Source organism: Lacerta agilis, chromosome 15, assembly GCF_009819535.1.
Source record: "Lacerta agilis isolate rLacAgi1 chromosome 15, rLacAgi1.pri, whole genome shotgun sequence".
Lineage (NCBI taxonomy): Eukaryota > Metazoa > Chordata > Lepidosauria > Squamata > Lacertidae > Lacerta > Lacerta agilis.
In genome coordinates, this window is record NC_046326.1 from 32,525,647 (window position 1) to 32,545,884 (window position 20,238).

The window sequence follows — 20,238 nt, forward strand, 5'->3', positions numbered from 1 at the left end:
CTTGGGCTGAGTTTAAAGCCATTATCTTGCTTTAAACTCAGGGGATTCTCATAGGTTAAGTCATACAGAGATAAATTAAATTTTATCCAGGAGAAAAGGGAAATAAATGAGGGAGTTCTCCCTCTCTCTCACACACACACACACACACACACACTCAGAAATTCCCTTCATTCAGGGATAAACAACTTGAGGAAGCCATTTTGAAGGTCAACTTCCCTGAGGGGGAAATTGTCACAGCAATAAGATCAAAACCGCATTAGAGTGTGTGCGTTTGTGTGTGTGTGTGAGACGAGGGAAATTCAGCCTCATTTTCTGTGCATGTTTCAGTCTGGAATTTGGGAGGTAAGAGTTCGGTGCTTATGAACAATGTCAGGCTGACAATGGTAGGAAGCCCAATGACCCACAGGAAAAAACAGAAAAGGGGGAAAAAAGGGAAACACCAAGGCAATTTCCTCGCACCACTTCATATTCCAGACACATTTCTGTCTCACAAGTAATTATAACTATTGGAACGGGCAAAAGCTCCCTCTGTGAGAGCCAGACATCTGAGGCAGACCATTAGCAGCCCCATCAAGGCTTGCTTTCCCACCTAGTATGTATTCAAAGCTATTTATTACAAATTGCAGCGTCGGCCATTTTACAAGATAAGCCAAATCCCAAAACTGCCAACAGGAAAGGAAGCAACGTGTCAGGGTCAGGAGTAAATGTGCCACACACCCCTATTTCTTGCTTAAAACTCGGGGGCCTTGGCGAGCATTAATTGCAATTAGCATAGCTGTAAGATGTTAACGCCAAGCTGATGTTAAACCTAGGAAGGAGAGGGAGAATTTGTGGGGAAAGGGAGCTGTGATTAGTTTTTAAAAAATCTCTTAAACATACATAATCTTAGGAACCTGTCTGTACCAACCTATTGGTGTTTTTTTACCAAAACCAGACTAAATGTATTTCCTTTGGAAGTGCTAAATGGTAGACTGAGAGGCATCCCTTATCAGAATAAGCTTTATGTTCTCAGGACGTTGAATGCGTGAAGCACATCTTACTGCATTGTAGGCAGCATGAGCAAGCAAGGGATCAAACCCCTACTGGCAAATCTGCCAGGAAAATGTGAAGCATTCCTTATTAAATATCTTTTGGGTGACAGGTCTAATGATATTACACTGGCTGTGGCAAAGTTTCTTTCGGAAGTCAAAAGAACAAAGATCATCAAGCTCGAGACCAAAACAAAAGGACGGCCTCGGTTTCTCTCTCTCTTTTGTGGTTGGGTGTCTTAACTGTATTTGTTCTGAAATTGTTCTATGGGTCTTTGGACCGCAATAAAGATTTCTTATATTATTATTATACTTAAGAAGTCATTGGCATCGCATTGTTTGCACTGATATACACAAACAACAAAGGCAAATTCCACTACAGACCCCGCTCAGCATGGCTGCCTTTTCACTTACCTGCTGGTGCTGCCGGGCTCCTTCTGTGATCGACTTGACAATGGTGTCAATCAGTTGTTTGCACATGATCTTCGAGGGAAAAAGAAGAGACCTGGAGTTTAGTGGAGCCTCGCATCACCAGGATCGCAAGTGATGTTTTAGGACAAGCGAGGGGCGGGATTTCCAGCCTGCCAGGTCTCCCGAATTTGGCCAGCAAAGGGAAATCAAGCTACCCTAACAACCTTCAGAACCCTTAAACTACAGTTCCCAGAATTCTTTGAGGGAGGGCAGTAGCCATGACAGTTTAAAGTGGCGATTTAAATTCACGTTGTGAACGTGGCCCTAGTCGGAGAGATGTGTCATAAATTCTGAGGTACAGAAGACTAACTGCCCTGTGAAGGCTTTGGCAACAGAACACCCCTTCCGTTCCTGGGACGTCACTCAGATCCCGTGAAACCCATCGACAACCAATGTGCATTTCGTGCGCTCACACGGTGTGGAAGCGACACCCGAGACCGGGCTCTTCTGCTACCTACCGGGTGGCGTTCAAAGAGGTCGAGAAACATGGGGCCTGTCAGTGGGCTCTTGCGCTTCGTCAAAAACAGGTTCAAAGCCTCCTTGTACACTGCGGACACTCGGCCCAGGTCCAGGCTGCCGACAGCAAGGGACTAGAAGAAAAAGGCATAAAAGGAGTAAGTGTTTGGCAATCCAAAAACGGGACCTTTTCTGAAGTGGCTCCCAGCTTGTGGAATGCTCTCCCCATGTTCCTCTTTAACCAGGCCTTTGGCTGATTGACACCCAATGCCCTTTGAAAATGTGTCGGAGGGTGTGTGTGTTACTGGGTTGTTTTTGCTCCGATTATGTATATTGTGTTTTTATATTGTGATTTTATTTTGTGAACCATCCTGAGACCTTCGGTATAGGGCAGTATACTACTACTACCACTACTAACTAACTAACTAACTACTAACTAATAATAATAATACAGTGGTACCTCGGTTTTCGAACGTAATCCATTCCGGAAGACCATTCAAGTTCCAAACGTTCAAAAACTCGGTATGAAAGCCTCAATACAGAAAACTCAATACAGGAAGTGTTAAACTTCTGAGGCGCGTTCGAAAACCGAAGCATTTACTTCCGGGTTTACAGCGTTCGAAAACCGAAATGTTCGTCAACGGAGACGTTCGAAAAATGAGGTACCGCTGTAATCTGTGGGTGCCACCTCTCTGTGACACAATGATCAGAGAACAAATCTGCCACTGCTATATGTGAGGGTAAGTTTTTCAGGAAGAGCCCTGCGCCAGCCTCTGATTGGAGGAGGCTAAGGCAGGGGTGGGATGTGCTGCGGCAGCCAGGACCGGCCCCAATGCCGGCAGAACACAGGCTGCGGTTTACTGACACAGATGACAAAACGCAGGACACCTCACCTGAGCGGTCGGCGCACTGCTTCCTTCACTGCTCTTCAGTTTCTTTTTCGGCTGAGCGACCTGTGGAGCTCCTTCAGCAGCCGTGTTCCCCTTAATACCCGAAGAGGTAGAGGGACCCACTAAAAGCAGAGAGATACACAAGAGAAGAGTCAGGGAGAAGCCTATGTATCATTCCATGCTGAACCAGCTCAGAAATCTCTTTTGGGCTCAGAACCTCCACTTCATTTTCAAAAGCAAGTTTCTAGACCTTATTATGGCTGCGAGGATAGACTTGTGGGTGAGAAATGCCTGGCAGGGGGTAGGGATAGGTTTCTAGGAGTCGGGGTTTCTTAGGGCTTAGGGACACACAGTTAGAAAAGGACTACAAAAGATCACTCCGATATACGACTACAGAGGCAAGACTCCACAAAGATGGAAAGCCGGAAAGCCCTGCCTACTGTAGACGAATGGCTGAGAAAATTATTGGATCTGGCTGAGATGGCAAAGTTAACATGTTTAATTAAGAGAAAAATCGTTACTGACATCTGTTAAGGATTGGAAACTTCCCCCCCCCACTCCGCCCCGTTAAATGCTTTATTGGTTTTAAAAACTATGTAACATAAGTAATCAATTGGGGGGGGGAGAGAAAAATATAAACAAACATTCATTGCAAAGTTAGTGCTTGTTGTATGTAATGATTTGTAGATTGGAAACTTCTTATGGGCTTTTTGAGTGAAAGAGAAAATGAACTGGCAATATCGGGATTTGAGAATTGAAATACCTATATACTTGAGTATAAGCCTAGTTTTTCAGCACATTTTTTGTGCTGAAAAAGCTGCCCTCGGCTTATACTTGAGTGAGGCGGGTGGTGGGGGCGGCGAGAAAGAAGCCCTTTCTCTCCGCTTGTGCTGCCACCCGCTCTCCCCAGTCAACCGATCCTTAAGTAGCATACAAGAACAGCGGTTCTTTACTCTCCCCAGGCAGCTTGTTCCATTCCTGAACTGCTCGCATAAATGCAAACTTGCAAAAGGAGGAAGAGGAAGGAGCAGCCCAAAGGGCTGCTTTCGGGCTGCTCGTTCCTCCTTCTCCTCCACAGCGGCAAAGGTGAACCGGCTTATACTCGAGTCAATAAGCTTTCCCAGGTTTTTGTGGGAAAATTAGGTGCCTCGGTTTATATTCGGGTCGGCTTATATTCGGGTATATACGGTAATACTGGTTTATACCGGTAGAAGATCGAATGGTTGGATTTGTAAGGAATGAATATTATACGTAGCTGCAGAAGAGAGCCGGAAGTCCTTTTACTCTTTTCAAATCTTCTTTATTCCCCCCCCCCATTATTTCATTTTTCTCTCCCTTTCTCTCCCCCCCCCCCGCTCCCCCTTTTCTAGCCTTTTCTTCTTTCTTTGTTCTTTTTAGACTAAGTACCGAACAGGCGTCTCCGCACATACGCGTGTTTGAGGAGGACATGACCACGTATACGCACGGCGCCAGGAAACAAATGAAATAAACCAATTTGAACTGCAAAAAGGGCAGTGATGGTCTGGAAAGAGCAGGAAAATGGTGTGGAAAGAACCAAGCACTTTGAGGTACCGGTCTACTTCTGAATCACAGCCAGGCACTTTGGGTTACCAGTCTAGCCCCCTACCTTGCCGTCATTTCCACACCGTCCTCCAGTGGGGAGGAAGACTGAGAGCCACCACTGCCACCATTCATACCAGTTTGGTAAGTGCTGCTGGTTTTTAAAAGGGTTTGCAGAGGTTTAGAGGGCGGAAGAAGAAGAAGAAGAAGAAGAAGAAGAAGAAGAAGAAGAAGAAGAAGAAGAAGAGGAGGAGGAGGAGGAGGAGGAGGGGGGGGAGTTTGGATTTGATATCCCACTTTATCACTACCCTAGGGAGTCTCAAAGCGGCTCACATTCTCCTTTCCCTTCCTCCCCCACAACAAACACTCTGTGAGGTGAGTGGGGCTGAGAGACTTCAGAGAAGTGTGACTAGCCCAAGGTCACCCAGCAGCTGCATGTGGAGGAGCGGAGACGCAAACCTGGTTCACCAGATTACGAGTCGCTACCACTCTTAACCACTACTCCACACTGGCTCTCACCACACTGGTTTGCAGGCTTTTTAGATGGTGTTCCCATCTAAAACATAACCCCCAGGAGATGCCTGTACTGCGCTATTGGTGTAGCAGAATAAATTATGCAAAACAAAACACATTTACTTTGCATATTTATACACCTGCCAGGTCTATATGGGAGAAGACATTCGCTTAGAGCCCTGTATAGGGAAGCTTTTTAACGTTTAATGTTTCAATATGTTGCTATATATGTTGGAAACAGCCCAGAGTGGCTGGGGCAACCCAGTCAGATGAACAGGGTACAAAATAATATAATAAATAAATAAATAAATAATAAATGATGATACCTCTGCAGATTTCCTCCAAAACCATGAGAACTAGGAACCCGCTTTAAGTCTTTTAAACTTAGAAAAACGGGTTTTGCTTTTCATTGAAAATCTCAGGGTTCCAGACCCCTTTCAACTGCAGCGTTAAATGAAAAGATAAAGTGTGTGTGTGTGTGTGTGTGTGTGTGTTTCTTAATCCCACACACCTGCCCAAACGACCCACCTGAAGCAGTAAAGGGCAACAGAGGAGTCACTCTGCTTGCAAGCTCTTTTCACCAGACTCTCCAGCTGGGCGTGCAGTTCTTCCCGGATGGGGGCCACGTTTTTGCAGTACTGCTTGGATCTACATAGGTGGTTCCTGAAAGCCAAGGGAACATTCCGCACGACGCAGTCAGTAAACCAAAGAAACCCTATTGGTATGATTCCGTTCTGGTTTTGTTTATTCATAATTTGTATACTGCACTTTCCCCCCACACCTAAACTGTTCTAGGTAGCTCAGCTACCTTAAAAAATAAATAAATCAAAATGCTGACTTCAGAGCACGGCTGGAAAATTTTGTACCATCAATAGGAACACACTATTGACCTGCAGACTCTCTTTGCAGCAGACCCTGGTATCGTGTCACATCCATCTACATTTTACTCGAGGTTGACCCATTGAAATTAATGGACTTGAGTTAGTTTCAATGGGTCGACTCTAAGTAGGACTAGCACTGGATACACAATGTTTCACATGCAGAGGTCTGCCTGAAGAAGAAAATCTTCCTCCCATGCCACATGGACTGAATCCACATCAAGATGCAGAGAGGCAAACACGAGGTCTGTAATTCCCAGTTCGTTTTGCACCTCTGGATAAAAAATGTAGCAAAGGTCCTTAAAATAAACCCCAGCACAGCAAAGAAAGACTGGTCGATCACGATCTGCCAGTAGAAAAACCGAGCAAGACATCTTCCATTTCAACACCTGGTGAAAACCTTTCTATTCCGTAAGATGTACATAGGCAATATTTTCGCTGATGTCTGTTTTTGGTCTGTGTGTTGTTTTAATTTTTTTTTATTTTGACAAAGTAATAATCATAAATAAATAGGAATAAAAATGTGCCGCCCCCCACCGAGACCATTCCGCTGTAAGTATCCAACCTCCCAAAATTTCAACACCTCTTGCAATGGTTTGACCCCTTTCCATTTGTACAAATTCTACAAACACCCTCCATATCTCCTCAAAATCATTTCTCCTGCATATTCACCGTCTTACCTTAATGACACATGTTAATTTGTCATTACGCTGGTACCTCTGGTTATGGATTTAATTCGTTTCGGGGTGCGCAAACCTGTAACTAGAGGCGCTGCTTCTGCGCACAGCGCTCTTCTACGCATGCGCAGGCGGCAAAACCCAGAAGTATACACTTCCACGTTCGCAACCTGAGGATTACGTAACCAGAGCGGTACGTAACCTAAGAGTCCACTGTAATAGCTATAACCCCACACCTCTTAATACCATTCTTTCATTTTATATTCTGCTTGCCCCTTCCACCTCCTAGCTATAATGATGTAATGTCTGTTTTTAACTTCTTATGTGGTTTTTATTGTACGTTTTAAGTTGTTGTAAACTGCTTTGGGGTTGTTGTTGTTTTCAATAGCGGTATAGAGAGAGAGAGAGAGAGAATCATAGAATCCTAGACTTGGAAGGGGCCCCGGGGGTCAACTAGTCAAACCCCCTGCAATGCAGCAACCTCTTGCCCAATGTGGGGCTCAAACCCACAACCCCGAGAATAAGAATCTCCTGCTCTACCGGCTGAGCTATCAAAATTGAAATAGCAAATAATAAGCCTCGCCACAAACTCACGTGAAGATATCGGCCGTCTTCCGGAGGTAGTCTTGCTCCTGCTTGTCGGACTCGCTGCTCATGCTCTGCTCGATCACGGAGAGGAGCGGGTCGATGATGGTGAACACGAGGGGGTTCTCCGCCTGCTTCGACAGGAACACCTCGACCAAATCCAGAACCTGGAAGTGTGAGGGACAGAAGGGAGATGTGTCGGACTCAGGCCAACACAAGCTTCCCGGAGACAGAGAAGGGGTGCACATGCAGGAAGTCTAGGGCTGGGCCGACAGCAATGACTGCAGTATATGGGGACAGAGGGAGCTGCCTTTTGCCAGGAAAAGCCTATCTGTCCACCTGGACAAGCACTGCCTGCTCTGGCCGGCAGCAGCTCTCCAGAGTCTCGAGAAAGGGCGTTCCTATAACCCGCTACTGTTGTTAGGGATGAGGCCCGCTACTGAGAGCCAGTGTGGTGTAGTGGTTAAGAGCTGTAGACTCGTAATCTGGTGAACCGGGTTCGCATCTCCGCTCCTCCACATGCAGCTGCTGGGTGACCTTGGGCTAGTCACACTTCTTTGAAGTCTCTCAGCCCCACTCACCTCACAGAGTGTTTGTTGTGGAGGAGGAAGGGAAAGGAGACTGTTAGTTGCTTTGAGACTCCTTCAGGTAGTAATAAAGTGGGTTATCAAATCCAAACTCTTCTTAGAGCAGGGGCTGGGAAACTTGGTCATCCAGAGGGCCACACTCTATTCTGAGAAACCTTCCGAGGGCCACATGCCACTTGGTGGGCGGAACCAGAAGCAAAAGTGGGTGGGGCAATGTAAGTAAGATGTTGCCTTTTGCAGAGCAAGCTGGTTTCTACAAACAGACACACCACTGTCAAGAGTTATCAGAGTTGAAGGAAACAATCGAGCCAGGGAAAAAATCACCCTGGGTATAGCCTGGCGAGTTTCCTGAGCGCCACACCTGGGCCCTGGTCCTGGGGTGCCCCACCAAATTTAACCGCACAGATGTGGCCGCATGATGGTCCCTTTGTTCTCCCAACTCCCACTAAGCTTTTGTGCAACTCACTTTGTACACTGCGCAAAATGACTTACGCTCAGAAGGAAGCCCTGTTGTTGTTTTTGATGGGCCTCACTCCCAGGTAAGTGAGTACAGGATCACAGCCCAAAATAGTCTGCAAAAGGGTTCCTCCACTGCCATCTGTCAAGGCCTCCATCATGTTGGTAAAGAACAAGACCTTCCCTCTTCTCCCTTCCTGATCCACTTATTTTTTCAAGGAACATCAGGGAAGAGACTTGAGTAACTCAGAAGCTAGCTCAGTATTTGGCTCTACTGCTCCGGTTCGGATTCTTGCCACCAAACAGCATTTCACATGCTGAAAACTGTTTCCCAAGTTTATGCTGACCCCTGGAGGCCACAATTAAAACAATCCCAAACCCAACTGCATCCTCTCATCCTCAGACCCAGCCACAGAGGGATGGACAGCAGTTCTAAATTAAAAACAGTATGTGCCGTAAGTTGTACATCAAAACAAAAATAGGTACTGTCCCTGCAAATCTCCTGTGGTTTTACTGCTCAGCTGCTGTTATATATATATGTACTGTTTTACGGTAGTGCTATTTTTATGTTTTGCTGTTTCATACGTGGCTCCAAGAAAATCTTGCGCCTTGAAAGGTGGGGTGAAAATGTTTAAATCAGTGGCTTTCCAGCAGTGGGCCGTGGCACCCTGGGGTGCCTTGAATGGTGGTCAGGGGTGCTGTGGGCGACACTGGCCTCTGTCCCTCTTTCCTTCCCCCCCCCTCCTTGGATGCCCTCTCGCATCCCTGCCTCCCAAAGGCTTGCATGGCTCTTTGTTGCAGCAGCCCTAGCTACAAGCTCCCCAGGTGAATGGTGCCTCTGGGGTTGGCCAGGGGGTGCTGGGTGCCAGGAGCTAAGGCAGCCTTGGAGTAAGCAAGCAAGTGGGTGAGGAAGCCCAGCCAGCCAGTCCACCAGCCCTTGCTGTTGGGAATGGGCAGACAAGTCCCAGGCCCCTGTGGGGCAGTGTGAGGAGGCAGCTCTCTTTTTCAGCTCAGAGACCAGGGGCGGTAGCAGCGGCTGCCCGTAGGACTCCGAAGGAGAGGGGAGAAGGAGAGGAGGCTCAGAGAACACTCCACAAGGAAGGGTGTTCGAAAAAGGGTGAGAGGCTGCCAGCTCTGCAGGCAAGGGGTGACACAATTGGGCTCCCGAGTCCCACAGGGGTGCCACAGAAAAAATGTGCTTGGGTCAAGGGAGCCGTGGACTCAGAAAGGTTGAAAACCTCTGGTTAAAATAATAACAAAAACTCATGCTACAAAGAGATAGCTAGCTTTTGGCTATCAGCTTCAGAACAAGTCAGATAAAAAACAACAACCAGGATCTTAACTCATAATTTGAAGGTTATTATGATTAGAGTCATTTAACCCATCTTTCAATGCAATGTTTTCTAGATGCAGGTTGAAAATACACCCTTGGCTTCACCCAGGGGAAACAAATCCGCTTTTATTTTATTTTTATCTCCGCTTAACATTTCTGCATCGATCCGAACCAGCTCTCAATGGCTTTGCTTTTATTGAGATTTCAAAGGGTTTTCTCTCACCTGCGGCCAACACCTCGTCTCCTCCTACCTTGATCTTGAATTCCCGGCGTAGTATTTTCTCCTTCCGCATCTTTTCCTTCTCGTCCTTTTTGGCTTGGATGCGCTTCTTCTGCTCGGCAAAGAGGGCCGACAGGTTCTCGTCGAGGGACATCATGGTTTCGTCGTCAACGTCCTCGTCGCTGTCATCGCCACCCTGGGATTTTTAAATATTAAAAATGTGTGTGTGTGTGTGTGTTTTAAAGTTTTGTACCCAATGCTGGTCCTATGCCACTGTTTGGGTTGTATCCAACTAAGTTTGACCCAGAGTAGAAACACTGGAGCTGACAGATTGGGGTCAGTCAAGTCCATCCATTTTTAGTGGGCAAACTCCAGGAAGGACAACCCAATAGGTTTCCAAGCTGCAGAATTCAGCTTTCTTCCCCACAGAACTCGGGGTTCCCTCAGCACAGAAGAAAGTGCCGCATTATTGGCCCAGAGATGGAAAGAAGATAAAGCCCCTACCAGAGAAGAATGGCAGATCAAGTTAATGGACTATGCCAAAATGGCTAAGATGACCGGAAGAATCAGAAATCAGGAAGAGCAAAATTTTAATAAGGAATGGGGGAAATTTATAACTCATCTTAAAAGACCACTGTAAACAGTTAAAATCGTTAGTAGGATTGGAGTATCACTTGTAGTTTAATGGTGAATTCTGGATACAATGGAAATGGAAAAGATTTGGATCATCATACAGGAAAGAATGATTAAAAATAGGACCCACAAAGTATGCAGTATGTGGATGACACCCAGCTCTACCTCTCTTTTAAATCAGAACCAGTGAAGGCAGTGAACGTCCTATGTGAGTGCCTGGAGGTGGTTGGAGGATGGATGGCGGCTAACAGATTGGGGTTGAATCCTGACAAAACAGAAGTACTGTTTTTGGGGGGCAGGGGGCGGGCAAGTGTGGGGGACTCCCTGGTCCTGAATGGGGTAACTGTGCCCCTGAAGGACCAGGTGTGCAGCCTGGGAGTCATTTTCGACTCACACCTGTCCATGGAGGCGAAGGTCAATTTTGTGTGTCCAGGGAAGCTGTCTACCAGCTCCATCTGGTACGCAGGCTGAGACCCTACCTGCCCGCAGACTGTCTCGCCAGATTGGTGCATGCTCTGGTTATCTCCCGCTTAGACTACTGCAATGTGCTCTACGTGGGGCTACCTTTGAGGGTGACCCGGAAACTGCAATTAATCCAGAATGCGGCAGCTAGACTGGTAACTGGGAGTGGCCGCCGGGACCACATAACACCGGCCCTGAGAGATCTACATTGGCTCCCAGTACGTTTCCGAGCACAATTCAAAGTGTTGGTGCTGACCTTTAAATCCCTAAACGACCTGAAGGAGCGTCTCCACCTGCATCGTTCAGCCCGGACACTGAGATCCAGCACCGAGGGCCTTCTGGCGGTTCCCTCACTGTGAGAAGTGAGGTTACAGAGAACCAGGCAGAGGGCCTTCTCGGTAGTGGCGCCCGCCCTGTGGAACGCCCTCCCATCAGAGGTCAAGGAAATAAGCAGCTATCCTATTTTTAAAAGACATCAGAAGGCAGCCCTATTTAGGGAAGTTTTTAATATTTAATGCTGTCTTTTTTTTAACACTCGACTGGAAGCCGCCCAGAGTGGCTGGGGAAACTCAGCTAGATGGGCGGGGTATAAATAATAATAATAATAATAATATTATTATTATTATTAGGAGGGTGGAAGTCCAGGATATTCCTTGGAACCTTGTTTTTATGATCTATGTTCGATATATGACTGTAAAATTTTAATCGGAAAAACCAAATAAATATATATAAGCCTTCCGCACCTCACCCTCGCCTCCTGCGACACTTACCAGTGCATTCCCAGCTTGCAGAACTCCTCGCAGCATGGCGCGGAATTTCTCGTCGGCCTCAACGTTCTCGTCTTCGTTATCCGTCTCCGAAGCCTCCTTCTCCTCCCCTTCGCTCTCGTCGTCCTCGGAGCTGCCGTCTTCTTCTTCGCCAGAAGAACTCTCCCCACCGCCGTCGTCTTCGCTCTGCCGAGAAAGAGGAAGATTCAACACAATTTATTAGGAATCCAAGACTTGGCAAATCTCCGTCCTTAGAAAAAATCCTGCATCAAGCTAAAAGTGCTCAAAATCGCTCCTTTTCCCATTCAGTCTTATTTTATATTCAAATACAGCGGCTCAGGAACGTCAGGAGGCTTAGCCTGAAGTCGCAACAGCCGTTCCCCATGTTTTACCCAGTTTATTAGACACAGTCCTAAAATGCAAAGGGGGAAAGTGGCCTTAGTGACGCTCCAGGGCTAAGGGCATTATTATAACAAATTCGGTAGCAGTTACCGCATCTTCCGGCAAAGATTTCTTCTTTTGAGTTTCTTCCATCACGACGACGGCGCTCTCTTCATCCTGGTCGTGCTGTGGGTCGAGAACCTTGTGGAGAAATTAGATATATTTTACACATATACGTACAGGTGGTCAGTACTGACACTCAAACCTAAGTTGCAGGCGCCATATTGACAAAGATGTGCCCCTTCTCTCACATGCGCGCAAAGGAGTGGCTCTCCCTAAGCATGCATTTGCTGTGGCAAAGGGCTGCCATGGTCAGTTTGCATTTCTTGGTACAGAAAGTATTGATCTGATGTGCAGAGATCTTTCCTAATCTACTTAATTCAAGAGGGTTCTGGAAGCTTCTCTGTGTGAAAGAAACAAGCAGAAGGTTCATGATGTTTGGGTTATACCTTCAGAGAATCTGAATACAACTGGTTTAAACTGGTTCTCTTATCTTTTTCTGTCAAGGTCATGCTACTATAAAAGTTGGGCCAGAAGGAGCCTGGGTTTCACCTTCGCTTCCTTCTGGTGTGGTGTTCTGCATATAGTGTTAAGGTTTCATCTTATCATAAGTTATTGTAAGTTTAAGTTAAGTCTCCTGCAACTGGATTTCTTATGGACAGTGCCAATCCTGAATGTATTGGATTTGTGACCATTATGCTCATTTGCCTTCAGTAGCAGTAAAGCTCTGCTGGATGAAATACAATTGCCTCTGGTCTATTTTTTGGGGAATCCTGCAACGTGTTTACGTTTTTACTCTGCTAACTATACGTCGGAGTTCTGCTCTGGGTCAATATTGAGTAGAATTCAATGACAGCCGTTGTCAAAAGCAGAAGTGTTGTGGCGTTTTTCCACCAGGGGTCGAAGCCCCACAGGCCTGAAGGCGGGGGGAGATGCTGGAATTAAGGAGACTCCTTATTCCTCTCCGACAGCTGCAATTCCCAGAGTGGTTCAAACTCTGGGAATTGTAGCTCTGTGAGAATACGGGTCTTGGCAACCTTAACACACTACAGTTCCCAGGATTCTTTTTTGGGGAGGGGCTGTATCCTAGCGCTTTAAATGAACGTGACCCCCCCCCATTTTAACCTCACCCAGCTCTGACTCTCCCCACCACTGGGACGTGGCCCCCAACCGCTTTCCCCCAAGGACATGCGGCCCCTGAGGGTGGGAATTTCATCTTTTCTGCTCTAGGCGGCCACAGGCTACTCACGTCTAGGATGAGCTGCAGGGCGCCCTTTGTCATGTGCTGACAGACGAGCCCAAAGACGCTTTTGCAGACCCGTCGGATGAGGCCGCTGGACTGGGCCAGGAGGGAAAGGAGGACTTCGATGATCACCTCCACCCATTCCGGCTCTTCTTCTTCCCCACCTGAATGGAGAAAAACACACAGGCAGCCTGAATGCATGCAAAGCAACACCAGTCTAGTCAGCAAATCCAGCCTGCCTTTAATCCTGTTGTTTACTATATAAATAGGTAAATATCAGGCCAGCAACTATGAGGGGCTTATCTACAAGGGTGTGGTGGATAAATCAGGCTGCGAACAGAGACTCACCAGCAGCTGTCTTTTTCTTCTTTGGTTTCTCTCCAAAGGCTCTCTGGGTGCAATTCTGCAGGTCACTCAGAAGATTCACACACTCTGCAGGAGACTAGACGGGTGAGAATCAAGTGAGGAAGTGAGAGGCGGGGGAACCAAAAGAGAAAGAAAAGAAAAAAGTAGTCATCGTCACTATGCTTTATCCCGTCTTTCTCCAAAGTTGCTCGGGGCAGCCTGCGAGGCTGGTTTTATCCTCACCAACAGCCCTGCAAAGTAGGTTAGGAAGGGAGACTTTCTGGCGACCTGCACTTCAGGGAAAGGGCTTCAGTGTTCCTATGTTTCAGTAATTCTCCCATTTCCGAAAATTGGCATTCCAAAGCCCTGCCCTACGCACTTTGCAACAAGGAGCCCATCTCAGGGCATTCTGCAACCCTGCAGTTCACTTGCTAAAGTTGAAATTGTTAATTTGGGGTTCTCATCAGCTGTACGCCACAATCATCACAATTATAACAAATAAAGGCTTGACACACCTCGCTTTGCATGTCATGAGTCCATCTCATATATTAGTTTCACCTTTTAAGCTGAATCTCCTGGTATGTCCCGTGTAGGACCTTAAGGTCCTCAAATAATAATCTTTTGGAGGTCCCGAGCAACAAAGATGCTAGGTTGGCCTCAACTAGGGCCAGGGCCTTCTCAGTATTGGCCCCGACTTGGTGGAACAGTCTATTACAAGAGACCAGGGCCCTGCGGGATTTGGCATCTTTCCGCAGGGCCTGCAAGACGGAGCTGTTCCACCTGGCCTTTGGGTTGGTTTCTGTTTGATACTTATGCTTCATTCTTTTATTGGTGGGTTATTTGAAAATGAGACTGCAGTTTTAATATTGAATTTTTAAATTTGTATTTTAATCTGTTATTTTAAATTGATTGTGTTTATGTTTTTGCTGTGATTTTAATTAGTGTTAGCTGCCCTGAGCCCGTTTTTGGGCTGGGAAGGGCGGGATATAAACAAAAATTTATTATTATTATTATTATTATTAATTACTGAAAGAAATGAACCTTTCCACGATACTCTAATTTTTCGAGTTTCACCTGTATATTTATAAAAGAGAGGAACCCCTGTGGCTCTGCCTGAAAGGATGGAGTTGCCAGGGAGACAGAGAAGTCTCAGTTTGCTCCCCACTTTGGAGAGGCTGCGGCTCAGTAGCAGAGCAAAGCTTCCTGTGTAAAAGAATATATTCCCAGATTCAAGACACAGCATCTCCAGGTAGGGCCTGGGAGAGACCCCTGCTTGTGAAACCCTGGAGGGCCACTGCCAGTGTAGGCAACACTGAACTATACATAGTGGTACCTTGGTTCTCAAACACCTTGGTTCTCAAACACCAAAAGCCCGGAAGTGTTCCGGTTTTCCAATGCGGCTGTCGGCTATTGTTTCCGGGGGGCCCTACACCAATTAGAAGCCGCGCCTTGGTTTTCAAACATTTCGGAAGTCAAACTGACTTCCGGAACGGATTAGGTTTGAGAACCAAGGTACCACTGCATTTGGCGCTTTTGTTTTTGCTATTTATTTTGCGTTTTTTTGTTTTTGAGGCTTTTTCGGTTCATTTGTTTTTGTGACTATGTGGGTCCCAGTTCAGCTACTGATTAATTGATTGATTGTGTGACTGCGGAAATGGAGAAAAGCCTTCCATCCAAACAACGACTATCATCAGTGCAGGTAAGATGTTTTTTTTTAATTTTTATCATCTACAATACTGTCTTATGACAAAGCTATCTTTAGCCATCTCACCCCTTGCCTTTCCCTGCAAGACCAATTGCAGTCGTTAACAGTTGTCAACAGGTTTTCCACACCCATCAGCCGATCACCCATTCCCACCAACCTTCTGAGTAATACCCCTCCTCACTCTCTCACTATATATAAGGGTCTGGTGACTTCTTTTTCAGTGTATCTGAAGAAGTGTGCATGCACACAAAAGCTCATACCAAGAACAAACTTAGTTGGTCTCTAAGGTGCTACCAGAAGGAATTTTTAATTTTTTAATTTTGTTTTATTTTATACTATAATACATTGATTATGGCTTACATTTTATGGATCAATGGTCTTGTTAGATAGTAAAATCCATGTTAAATTACTGTTTTAGGGGTTGTTTTTAAAAGTCTGGAACGGATTAATCTGTTTTGCATTACTTTCTATGGGAAAGCGCGCCTTGGTTTTGGAACGCTTTGGCTTTGGAACGGACTTCCGGAATGGATTAACTTTGAGAACCAAGGTACCACTGTAGACCCAATAGTCTGACCTCATATAAGGCAGTTTCCTATGCTCTTCTCAAGACAAGCCCTGGCAGCCCTTTGCAAAATATCTCTCCCCTTCCATTATCATCATCATCACTGGGCTCAGGGATTATGGTCACAGCCATATTCAAAGCCTCACTCAAAACAGCCACTTCCAGTGTGCCGGATATTACCTTGAAGAGGTGAATGCCAACTAACAGCAGGAGGTGTTGGAAGGCGGAGGACTTCAGGTTCTGACTTTTCTTCTCTTTCTTCCGCAAGGTTTCCACCGTCTGCAGCATTCTGTGGTGATGATGATGAAGAAGAAGAGTTTGGATTTGATATCCCGCTTTATCACTACCCGAAGGAGTCTCAAAGCGGCTCACATTCTCCTTTCCCTTCCTCCCCCACAACAAACACTCTGTGAGGTGAGAGGGGCTGAGAGACTTCAGAGAAGTGTGACTGGCCCAAGGTCACCCAGCAGCTGCATGTGGAGGAGCGGGGAAGCGAACCCGGTTCACCAGATTACGAGTCCGCCGCTCTTAACCACTACACCACACTGGCTCCGCACCAGTGATGGGGAGAGAATGGTCAGACTGAGACACGCAGCTCTGCGTTTTTGTTTATTTGCTTTCTCCAGCCAGCAGAGCTTGGTGAGAATAGGCCAGTCTAGTGAAGACTTTGTGCACTGAAAGGGGAAAGAACCAACTTGTTCCTCCGCCTCGGGCAGTAAAATGGCTTGGGCACTAGGCAGACTCCAACCACACCTGGAAGGCCACAGGCACCCCACCCCACTCTAAGCGCCTCGTACCGTTCCCAAGCAAGCTTCTCTTCATCGCTAAATGGCACCACAACTGCAACGTGGGCCTGGTGAGAGAGGAGGGCACTGGCGTACTGGATGATGAGGTAGAGCCAGGGGTCCCCGCTGGCGGTCAAGCCATGAAGGTGCTTCTTCCTCATTTCTTCGGCTTTGGCCGAGTCCCCCAGGGCGGGCATCGTGTTCAAGTGCTGGAGCAAACTGCAGAGAGAGAGAGAGAGCAACGACTGAACACAGGAACCGCCGTTTGGGATATGCAGAAATGTCAAAAATAGTTACATCAGGCTTCCTCGACAGCTGTCGTTGCTGAATATGAGGACCAACAACATGAAAGCCTGTCGCTCTAAAGAACTTTTGACGGTTTTAAGAGCTCAAAACTAGCAAGGCAGCAAACGGAATACCTGAAAAACGAGTTTGCGGCTGCTGTACGGGATGCCTCGCTTAGGGGCACCGATGGTGTAGTTTTCGTCTCAGTTATCTCAGGGGTCGGCTTCTTGGTCTTGAAAAAAGCGTGGAAGAAGCAGAACCTGGCAGAAGACAACAGCGACTTCTTAATACAGGCTGCTGAAACAAAGCGGCCTTTCCCAAATGATTCGCAACTCTAGAGACACTTCAGTTAGAAAGCCAAGAATACACACTTTCACCTGGAAAGAAGTTTCTAGTCCTCATGTTTGTGGCAGGTAAATATAGATGGGGGTCTTCTGCCAACCTAGCAGTTTGAAAGCACGCCAAAACATGTAGATAAATAGTGCGGGAAGGTAAACGGCATTTCCATGCGCTCTGGCACTCATTGTGCCAGAAGCAGTTTAGTCATGCTGGCCACATGATCCAGAAAGCTGTCTACGGACAAACGTCTGCTCCCTCAGCCTGAAAGGGAGATGAGCACCGCAACCCCATAGTCACCTTTGACTGGACGTAACCTTTACCTGGTCCTTTACCTTTTTTTTACGTTTACTCAAGGGTACACAGTACCGGAACTCCTTTTTTAATAAAAAAGAGTGTGGCACTTATTGTAACAACTTCACGGTGAGTACCAGAATATAGAAAATAAGCACTGGTTACATCTCAGCTAGATCTAGCTTGCATTGTGGCAACCACTCAGCAACGTAAATGCCAAACGTGTCTTGCAGGATCTTAAGTTTCTATCTTGGCAATATCAACATACACACTGCGCTATCAAATACCAGAGGACCAGCTCCCGTCCCAAGGACCTTACAAGCTAAACTTCTGACACTGGGATGGGGAGGAAAATGGAAACAGGTCTGGGAAAGGGAAGAATATGTACTTTTATTCAATTATGTTTCTTTGGTCTTCATTCCAGTGAGAGGATTGAAGATTTCACAGAAACCTGTGCTTTTGAGGAAGGTTTGGAGGAAGAGGGAACGGCTGTTAAACCACTCTGGGAACTGTAGCCCTGTGAGGGTAAACAAAGGTTCCCTAGCAACTCTGGACACCCTGAACAAACTGCAGCTCCCAGAAAGCTTTGGGGGAGCCTCTGTTTAAAGTGGCAAGACACTGCTTGAAAGGAATTAGTGCAGATTGCGGCCTACGGTCATACAAAGGTTGTGAGCAGTACACAACCTGCTTTAGAGTATTCAGCTGTCTCGAGTGAACAACAAACCCTTCCCTCAGCAAGCGGGCGGAGCAAGCCGCTGTCAACCATCTTGTCCCTCCTACCTGGTCACATCAGTCACAAACTCTTCTCCCTTCTTGATCTGCGGGTTCTCGACTAGGCCAACCAGCCGAGCTATGATCCATTTCCTCAGGCGCGTCACACAGTGCTGGGTCATTTCCCTGCATCGACAGAAAGCAATCAGAAGTAATGAGCCACTCAAGCAGTCCCTTGCCTTGCCATCTTATTGGGAGTAAAAAGATGGCGGACAACAGGCCGGTTCAGATGTCATGCTAAGCCACCATTTAGCGTTATAAGACGCCTCCAGTATTGCCAGGTGGGGCCGGGAACCCCCACCCCCTTTGGCCACTTTCGCACCATTCATTTAAAGTGCCGTGGTACTAAACAGTCATGGCTTCCCGCAAAGAATTCTGGGTACTTTCATTTGTTTAGGGTGCTTAGAGTTAAGAGGAGATTCCTGTTCCTCTCAGAGAGCTAAGATTCCCAGAGCGGTTTAACAATCAATCCCTCTTCACAGGGCGCTGTGGGAATTGTAGCTCTCTGAGGGGAACAGGCGCTTCGTAACAACTCCTAGTACCCAGAATCCTTTGGAGGAAGTCATGGCTGCTTACAATGGTGGGAATGTGGTTTCGGTTAAAAAACAACAACACCCAGCGTCCTTTGTTCCTGTGGCAACAGTTGACCAAATCAGTTGACCACCACCCCCAGTATAGGTGGGAATCATAGAACTGTAGAGCCGGAAGGGACCCCGAGGGTCATCTAGTCCCACGCCCCTGCAAAGTAGGAATCTTTTGCCCACTGTGGGGTTCGAAGCCACGGCCCTGAGATTAAGAGTCTCAGGCTCTAACCGACTGAGCTATAGGGAGCTTTGGCCAACCTAAAGACTTCACGGTCCCTTGGTGGAAAATACAAATACAGTACAGCCAAGAAACCTCACAGAAATTAACGCCAGAGGAGAATCCAGTGGCAAAGCCTCACTAATACCAACAGGAGCTTCAGGTGTGTGTGGAAAACTAGGGGAAGGGTAGAATCTCAGTCGTAGAGCATCTGCTTTGAGTGCAGAAGGTCCCAGGTTCAACCCCTGGCAACTCTCCTGACTGGGAGAGAGAAGAGCAGAAGAAAAGCTCTGCTGGATCAGGCCAGTGACCCATCTAGTCCAGCATCCTGTTCTCACAGTGGCCAGTCAGATGCCTGTAGGAAACCCACAAGCAGGATTCGAACACAAGAGCCCTCTCCCCTCCTGTGGTTTCCGGCAAATGGTATTCAGACTGTGGAGGCAGAGCACAGCCATCATGGCTAGTAGCCATGGGTAGCCCTCTCCTCCATGAATTTGTCTAATCCTCTTTTAAGGCCATCTAACTTGGTGGCCATCACAGCCTCCTGTGGAAGGGAGTTCCATAGTTTAACTACGCTCTGCACGAAGGACTTTCTTCACAGTGGTCTGACCCAGCGTAAGGCTGCTTCCTATTCTGCCAGAGGTGCCTCCACCTTCCCCCCAGCTGCCACTCACGCGTCCGTCTTCTTCTCGTTCTGCTGCTGCCGCTTGGTGGCGAAATCCACGCAGGCGTCCAAATCCGGGTCGAGGAACATGTTCTTGAGCCAGGCCGTGTACTTCAGCAACGCCCCGGGGAGCAGGTGCCTCAGCACTTTCCAGAAGCTGGGCACCACTGGGTAGCCTTGGTTGGTGAGCGTGGAGAAACCAACCATCGCCGCCAGCTGCTTGGCCGGGTCACTGCATCCCTCCAAAAATGAGTCAACGTAGGCCTCCATCTCTGGGGCAAACTTGAATCTATCGTGCATCTGAAAAACACAGGCAGGAGAGGGGCTGCGGCTGAGCAGCAGGACACCTGCTTGGCAAGCAGAAGGGCCCAATCCCTGGTGTCTCCAGGGAGGGCTGGGAACGTTTGCTGTCTGAAATCCTGGAGAGCCACTGCCGATCAGGGTAGACCAGCCTTCGCCATCCTAGCGGCCTGCGGGCATTTTGGACTAC

At 47.3% G+C, this 20,238-nt stretch overlaps 1 protein-coding gene across 1 annotated transcript in view; it reads right to left on the reverse strand.

Moving 5' to 3' along the window:
* MYBBP1A (MYB binding protein 1a) overlaps positions 1–20,238 on the reverse strand; it is a 45,235-nt gene that overhangs the window by 18,348 nt on the left and 6,649 nt on the right. The window contains 16 exon segments of the mRNA XM_033171674.1: positions 1,443–1,511; positions 1,958–2,089; positions 2,849–2,945; positions 2,947–2,967; positions 5,447–5,581; positions 7,068–7,225; positions 9,686–9,850; positions 11,520–11,702; positions 12,009–12,098; positions 13,207–13,364; positions 13,549–13,642; positions 15,993–16,105; positions 16,614–16,816; positions 17,017–17,142; positions 18,293–18,409; positions 19,759–20,048. Coding sequence (XP_033027565.1) covers positions 1,443–1,511; positions 1,958–2,089; positions 2,849–2,945; positions 2,947–2,967; positions 5,447–5,581; positions 7,068–7,225; positions 9,686–9,850; positions 11,520–11,702; positions 12,009–12,098; positions 13,207–13,364; positions 13,549–13,642; positions 15,993–16,105; positions 16,614–16,816; positions 17,017–17,142; positions 18,293–18,409; positions 19,759–20,048 — 2,151 coding nt within the window.